The 8,423-nt window shown below is 38.9% G+C and overlaps 1 protein-coding gene and 1 non-coding gene across 3 annotated transcripts in view; one reads left to right on the forward strand and one right to left on the reverse strand.

Annotated features, from left to right (window-relative positions):
* LNP1 (leukemia NUP98 fusion partner 1) overlaps positions 1-1,766 on the forward strand; it is a 32,742-nt gene extending 30,976 nt beyond the window's left edge. For both annotated transcript variants that reach the window (XM_025868608.2, XM_073892658.1), the window contains exon 4: positions 391-1,766. In XM_025868608.2, the coding sequence (XP_025724393.1) occupies positions 391-540 (150 nt within the window). In that variant the 3' untranslated portion in view covers positions 541-1,766. The remainder of the gene's footprint in view (positions 1-390) is intronic.
* On the reverse strand, positions 1,631-1,734 carry LOC112834417 (U6 spliceosomal RNA). Its single transcript, XR_003210899.1, has one exon. It is a non-coding gene; the product is annotated as a U6 spliceosomal RNA (small nuclear RNA).
* Positions 1,767-8,423: the final 6,657 nt, after the last annotated feature.

An 8,423-nucleotide genomic window follows, 5' to 3' on the forward strand; every position in this document is an offset into this window, starting at 1 on the left:
CAAACCCTACTGTTAATGTAATTTAAAGAAGTAGATACTGGGAGCTTAGAATCATTCTGTATATGATTCACTTGCCCCATTCCTTTTCAGAAAGCACCAGGAGACTATAATTATATCGTGCTGTGAAACACATCCCTCTATAGGTCAGAGTTGTGTACAGGTTGAGTTTCCTCCATAGATCGTCCACTGACACCCAAGGCCCCATTCCTTTTATTTATGACTGAAACCTTTAGCAACACCCTTGGGCTTCTGCTAATTTATTATGAGAAACTAAGATGTGGAAGTCTACTAAATGACCGGGGCTTTGTTCATTTCCAAGAGTTAGGAGAAATGTGGCTTGTTGTCAGCTGTCAGCACATTTCTACCCTTTTTCTGAACTTTCTTTTTCAGGGACCTGAGAGCAGAAAGGAGAGAAGCAAAAGGGAATGCCTGAGGATGGAGATGAAATCTCAAAAGAAAGTGGAGGAAAGAAGGAACCCTAGGAAGGAAGAACATGGAGAAACATACATGCCCCCCTTGCTTGAAAAAGATCCCAAATAGTATTTTGTTTCCACATCATGTCTGCAGATGCCACTGTGGTTTTCGGGCCCCAGTACGCCAGGCCAGGTAGTGGTAGCGGTGAAGGAGTGCCCACAGAGGCTGAGTGACTGCAGGGGGCGGTCGGTGCCTCTGCTCCCCCACATGACTCACACCCAACTCTGACTGCTTCTGATGTCTTAGTTGAGAGTGTGATCTGCTCTGTTGTCCTTTTATGGGACTAAGGAGAATGACAGGTATTTTAATAGAATAAGTTATTCTTAAAAATGTAAAGAAAGATATTTAAAGAGCTACCCACCCATCTTCGCTAACTCTTCTTCCGCATCAACCTTGCAAATAATTTTAAATAAAAGTCATTGATGTGACTCTAAGTTTACTTCTTTTTCAGAAGTAATAATGTAAGTATGTCTAATGGCCGTCATTTAATGAGAACTGGTAATTAACACGCCAGGTACTATGCCGAGTTCTTCAATGCCTTACCTAAAATAATCCTCACTACTCTGAGGTGGGACCTATTCTTTTCACTTGCTAGCTGAGGAAATGGAAATTTAGGCACGTCCAGGAACTTATCGGTGAGGTGGCAGAGTTAGGGCCAGAGCCCAGTTCATTGTGACTCATTGTCCTAACCTGAGGCAGGACCTTCATTTCCCTTTAGGTCTGGCTCCTAACTTGGTGTTTGTGTGTGTGATGTACATGGAATGAGTGTATGTAAATGAGAAAAGCAGGAGATGGGAGGAGCTTATGCTAATGACTTTTACACGGGTGGAGACTGATTTTTCTGAGGTCAGCTTTATGCTCTGGGTTTTAACTTTATGAGACCATATTCTTATTTATTTATTTTTATTTTATATTGAGACATAACTGACATACAATGTCATATTAGTCTCAGGTGTACAACATAATGATTTGGTATTTTTAATATATTGTGATATTATCACCACAATAATTCTAGTTAACATCCATTGTCACACATAGTTACAAAATTTTTTTCTTGTGATAAGAACTTTTAAAATCTACTCTCTTAGCAACCTGCAGATATACACTATTACTAGCTATAGTCACCATGCTTACCTTATATCCCATGACTTATTTAAAAAATATGGAACACTTCACAAATTCACGTGTCATCCTTATGCAGAGGCCATGCTAACCTCTGTATCCTTCCAATTTTAGTGTATGTGTTGCTGAAGTGAGTACTTCTCTTGTTTCTTAATTTTCAGCTTTATTGAGATATAATGGACAAATAAAATTATGTGTTTTAAATTGTACAAACATGATGATTTGACATATGTATGTTTTGTAAGATGATTACCACAATTGGGTTAATTAACACATTGAGGCCATATGCTATCACTGTTTTTCTTCCCAAAAGAAAAGATACTACAATTCCTCCTATTTACTTTTTTATATTGAAGTATAATTGACATTTAACATTCTATTAGTTTCAGGTGTACAACATAATGATTTGATTTTTGTATACTTTGTGAAATGATCACCACAGTAAGTCTCATTAACATCCATCATCGCACATAGTTATAAACCTTTTTTTCTTATGATGAGAACATTTTTTTTCCTTTAAAAAACCCAGCTTTAGGGGCGCCTGGGTGGCTCAGTCGTTAAGCATCTGCCTCCAACTCAGGTCATGATCTCGGGATCCTGGGATCAAGCCACACGTCAGGTCTCCCTGCTCAGTGGGGAGCCTGCTTCTCCCTTTCCCTCTGCCTCTCCCCTGGCTTGTGCTCTCTTTCTCTCTCACTCACTCTCTCTCTCAAATAAATAAATAAAATAAAATAATAAAATAAAATAAAATAAAATAAAATAAAATAAAATAAAATAAAATAAAATAAAATAAAATAAAAAAACCCAACCCCATACCAGCTTTATTGTGGTATCATTGATATCCCAAAACTGCACAGATTTAATGTACACAATTTGATGAGTCTGGACATATGTATACACCCATGGAACCGTCACCACCAGCTATCAGTTCTTTACTTCTCCGAATGCTCTGAAGCATGGCATTTCTTAACTACTTCCACAATTCATACAAGTCCTCCCTTCTTAGGATGGATCCTTTTCAAATTTTTTTTTAAGTAGGCTCTAACGCCCAGCATGGAGCCCAATGTGGGGCTTGAACTCACGACCCTGAGCTCAAGACCTGAGCTCAAGACCTGAGCTCAAGACCTGAGCTGAGATCAAGAGTCGGACACTTAACTGACTGAGACACCCATGCACCTCAGTATGGATCCTTTTTTGAAATTAGCTTAAGGCAAAATTAGTACGTTTGAGAAAGTTTTTCTTGCAGACACATAGGATGAGAACTTTTAAGATCTACTCTTTTAGCAACTTTCAAATATGGAACACAATATGTGACGATAGTCGCCATGCTGTACATGACATTCCTATGAATTTTTATTTTATGACTGGGAGTTTGTACCTCTTGATCCCCTTCACTCATTTCACTCACTCCTTTACCCCCCTCCTCTCAGGCAACAACCAGTCTGTTCCCTGTATCTACGAGTTTTGTTTTATTTGTTCATTTGTTTTGTTTTTTAGAGTTTACATGTAAGTGAAATCATACAGTATTTGTCTTTCTGTTTCACTTATTATTCGCTTAGCATAACTCCCTCAAGATCCATTCATCTTGTTGCAAATGGCAAGATTTCATAGTTTTGTGACTAACATTCCATTGTATATATACACCACATCTTTACACATTTATCCATTGGTGAACACTTAGTTTGTTCTGTATCTTGGCTATTGTAAATAATGCTGCAATGAGCACAGGGGTAGGTACTTTTTTTTTGAATTAGTGTTTCTGTTTTCTTCATAGAGATGCCCAGCTGGATCATATGATAGTTCTGTTTTTAATTTTTTGAGGAACCTCTATACTGTTTTCCTTAGCGGCTGCACCAATTTACATTCCCACCAACAGTGCACAATTGTTCTCTTTTCTCCACATCCTCACCAACACTTGTCATTTTTTGTCTTTTTGATAATAGCCATTCTGACAGGTATGAGGTGGTATCTCATTGTGGTCTGCTTTCTATTTCCCTGATGATTAGTGACGTTGAATATATTTTCATGTGTCTGTTGGCTATCTGCATGTCTTCTTTGGAAAAATGTCTATTCAGGTCCCCTGCCCATTTTCTCTATTTATTCTTTGTTTCTGTCTTGGCTCTTCAAATACCCAAGGGCAGCCAGAGTCTCCATTTTGTAAAGAATATCTCCGCAAACTAGTCATAATACAATTGGTTGCTTATGTAAAACACAAAGTAACTTTGTTACAGGCAGTAAAAAGAAGGAAAAGGAAAAAGAAAAAAAAAAGGAAGAGGGAAACAGAGAAAAGTAAAGTAGCAATTATTTTTGGCTTGTATTTTTTCAATTTTCTTTTTAAAAATTTTATCTTAATTCCAGTGTAGTTAATATACAGTGTTAAATTAGTTTCAGGTGTACCATATAGTGATTCAACAATTCTGTACATTACTCAGTGCTCATCAAGATAAGTGTACGCTTTAATCCCCTTCACCTATTTCACCCATCCCCCTCCATCCCCCTCCCCTCTGTTCTCTTCAGTTAAGAGTCTATTTTTTAGTTTCTCTCTTTTTTCTCTTTGTTTTGTTTCTTAAATTCCACATATGAGTGAAATCATATGGTATTTGTCTTTCTCTGACTGGCTTATTTTGCTTAGCATTATACTCTCTAGCTCCAACCATGTTGTTGCAAATGGCAAGATTTCATTCTTTTCTATGGCTGTATAGAAATTGTATGTGTAGGGGCGCCTGGGTGGCTCAGTCGTTAAGCGTCTGCCTTCGGCTCAGGTCATGATCCCAGGGTCCTGGGATCGAGCCCCACATCGGGCTCCCTGCTCGGCGGGGAGCCTGCCTTTCCCTCTCCCACTCCCCCTGCTTCTGTTCCCTCTCTCGCTGTGTCTCTCTCTGTCAAATAAATAAATAAAATCTTTAAAAAAAAAAAAAGAAATTGTATGTGTATATATATATATATATATATATATATATATACATATATATACCACATCTTCTTTATCCATTCATCTATCAGTGAACTGTTGAGCTGTTTCCATACTTTGGCTATTGTAAGTGATCCTGAAATAAACATAGGGGTGCATATACCCTTTTGAATTAGCGTTTTCATATTCTTTGGTAAATACCCAGTAGTGCAATTACTGGATCATATGGTAGTTCTGTTTTTAATTTTTTTCCTTTTTTTTATTATGTTATGTTAATCACCATACATTACATCATTGGTTTTTGATGTAGTGCTCCATGATTCATTGTTTGCATATAACACCCAGTGCTCCATGCAGAACGTGCCCTCTTTAATACCCATCACCAGGCTAACCCATCCCCCCACCCTCTCCCTTCTAGAACCCTCAGTTTGTTTCTCAGAGTCCACAGTCTTTCATGGTTCATCTCCCCCTCTGATTTCCCACCTTCATTCTTCCCTTCCTGCTATCTTCTTCTTCTTCTTTTTTTTTTTTAACATATAATGTATTATTTGTTTCAGAGATACAGGTCTGTGATTCAACAGTCTTACACAATTCACAGCACTCACCATAACACATACCCTCCCCATTGTCTATCACCCAGCCACCCCATCCCTCCCATCCCCCACCACTCATACTCTTTTCCACGGTGGCTGCACCAGTTTGCATGCCCACCAACAATGCATGAGGGTTCCTTTTTCTCCGCATACTCACCAACATTTGCTTCTTGTGTTTTTGATTTCAGCCATGCTGACAGGTGTGAGCATCTCATTGTGGTTTTATTTTTTATTTAAAGATTTTATTTAAATTCCAGTTAACATATGGTATAATATTAGTTTCAGAAGTAGAACTTAGTGATCCGTCACTTACATATGACACCCCGTGCTCATCACAAGTGCCCTTCTTAATACCCATCACCTATTTAACCCATTCCCCTGCCCACCTTCCCACCAGCAACCCTCAGTTTGTTCTCTATAGTTAAGAATCTGTTTTATGATTTGCCTCTCTCTTTTTTTATCCCTCCTATGTTCATCTGTTTTGTTTCTTAAATTCCACATATGAGTGAAATAATATGGTATTTGTCTTTGTCTGACTGACTTATTTTGTTTAGCATAACACACTGGCTCCATCTACATCATTGCAAAAGGCAGATTTCATTTTTTTGATGCCCGAGTAATATTCATATATGTAATTTGCCACATCTTCTGTATCCATTCATCAGTCAATGGGCATGGGCTCTTCCCATAATTGGCTATTGTTGATAATGCTGCTATAAACATCGGGATGCATGTGTTTCTTTGAATCAGTATTTTTGTATCTTTTGGGTAAATACCTAGTAGGCAATTGCTGGGTCACAGGTTAGTTCTATTTTTAACTTTATGAGGAACTTCCATACTGTTTTATGGAGTGGCTGTACCAGTTTGCATTTCCACCAACAGTGTAGGAGGGTTCCCCTTTCTCTGCATCCTCGCCAACACCTGTTGTTTCCTGTGTTGTTAATTTTAGCCATTCTGACAGGTGTGAAGTAATATCTCATTGTAGTTTTGATTTGTATTTCCCTGATGATGAATGATGTTGAACATCTTTCCATGTGTCTGTTAGCCATCTGTATGTCTTCTTTGGAAAAATGTCTCTTTGTGTCTTCTGCCCATTTCTTAACTGGATTATTTGTTTTTTGAGTGTTGAGTTTGATAAGTTCTTTAAAGATTTTTGATACTGACCCTTTATCAGATATGTCATTTCCAAATATCTTCTCCCATCATGAAGGTTGCCTTTTAGTGTTGTTGATTGTTTCCTTCGCAGTGCAGAAGTTTTTATCTTGATGAAGTCCCAATAGTTTATTTTTGCTTTTGTTTCCCTCGCCTCCAGAGAAGTGTCTAGTAAGAAGTTGCTATAGCTAATGTCAAAGAGGTTCCTGTCCGTGTTCCCCTCTAGAATTTTGATGGTTTCTTGTCTCACATTTAGGTCTTTCATCCATTTTGAATTTATTTCTGTGTATGATGTAAGAAAGTGGACCACTTCCATTGTGGGTTTGCATTTCCCTGATAGTGAGTGATGTTGAGTGAAAATGTTCAATTTTCATACAACTTGTACCTTCATCCATTTTGGATTGGCACATTCATGTGGTCTTTTAATGCAGTATGATCCTTTTTCACACGTGTAAAAGATGATGTCAAGCTATTACCTGGTGCTGTTTGACTGTAATCCCACCACTGAGGGGGAGGTGGGGCCTGACCTGCCATCAAGGTCTGCATTCTGCTGTAGTTATGAAGAAAAGAGTTGTTTCCTTATCCTTGCTTCATATACTTTTCAGTATATGAAGTTTCAGATTTGGGGATGGTCTGCTCATAGAATATAGAAAGGTCTGGGGAGAGGTGGCCCATCCATGGGAAGAGGAGACACCTGGATGGAGTGGCTGGCTGGCTGACCCAGGTTACCTGGCAAGGTTCTTCCCCTCCCTAGACTCAAGGATAGCAATACCTGTAAAAAACATGATAGGTAATTTTATAGTATATTTCATCAAACTGGAAGGAAGTCTATTTTCAACACATTTTCAGGACCATAGCACGTGGAAAAGGGGTCACTCTGAAAAGGAAGTTGTCAGCTTGTTGCCTTTTTTTATATCCTAAAAAGACACTTTCTATAATAAAAAATACAGATAAAGGAAAATAATAAAAATTAAAACATTTTTATTAAAAGATTTTATTTATTTATTTGAGAGAGAAAGAGTAAGAGAGGGAGAGAGCATGAGCAGGGGGAGGGGCAGAAGGAGAAGCAGGCTCCCTCCTGAGCAGGGAGCCCAATGTGGGACTCGATCCCAGGACCCTGAGATCATGACCTGAGCTGAAGGCAGATGCTTACCGACTGAGCCACCCAGGCATCCCCAAAATTAAAACCTTTTATTCTACCTACTCAGGGATAAATATGGTTAATACTTCGGCATTTTTCTGTCTAGAGTATTATCTGTGTGTATACACACACACATACATAAAAAACTTTTTTTCAAACATGAGCTCATTTCAGTTACCAATATAACATTAACATCCTTTCAAATCAGAAAGTCGAGTGCATAATTTTAATTGTTTCTTTCCAATAGCTTTTAAACATGCTGAAGATCCTTGTGTCTTAAAAACCTTCTCTCATGATATACCAATAGGTGTCCTTCTTAATATCCAGTAGTTACCATTGGGCTATCTTCCCTCTCATAGAAAACTTGTTGGAGTTACCTACATTTCCTTCTCGGTCTTCATTCTGGGGCGCAGGGTAGATAGAGGCAGTCTACCCTCTATAGAAAATGTTTTCATGAAAGTCACCCATGACCTCCCTACTGTCAAATTCTATGAAGATAACCCTTTGCTGACTTATTTGCTTACTTTCTGGCAGCATCTGACACTGCTGTCCACTCTGACCCTTTTGAAACTTTTTCTTTGGTTCTTGTGACCTATATTCTTTTGGGTTTCCTGGGACCTCTGATCACTCTTGGCTGGTCTTTGGTGAGGGATCCTTAGCCTTTGAATGCCCATTTTCCTCCGTGCTCTGCCTGGGCACTTCTCTCACTCCTTATTCCCTCTGGGGAATTTCAAACATTCCCATGGCGTCAACTACGTACAAGTGGAAGATCCCCAAATCTATCCTGTGGTGCAGACCTCTCCCCAGACCACCACACTCACAAATACAGCTGGCTCTTGGACTTAGAAGTAGTTGCAAGTTTCACAGGCATCTCAAACTCATCTTTTAAAAAGTAAACCATGATTTCTTGCACTGTCTGCCCCCAATCTGCCCTTCCTCCTGTGTTCCCTATCTCAGTGACTGGTAGCATCATTTACCAGTTGTCACATGAACGCCTGGTTGGGTTTGAAGCCATCTTGCACTTCTCTCC

The sequence above is a fragment of the Callorhinus ursinus genome, unplaced genomic scaffold (genome assembly GCF_003265705.2).
Source record: "Callorhinus ursinus isolate GAN/ISIS: 27379988/994484 unplaced genomic scaffold, GSC_fseal_2.0 scaffold1, whole genome shotgun sequence".
In the NCBI taxonomy this organism is placed as follows: domain Eukaryota; kingdom Metazoa; phylum Chordata; class Mammalia; order Carnivora; family Otariidae; genus Callorhinus; species Callorhinus ursinus.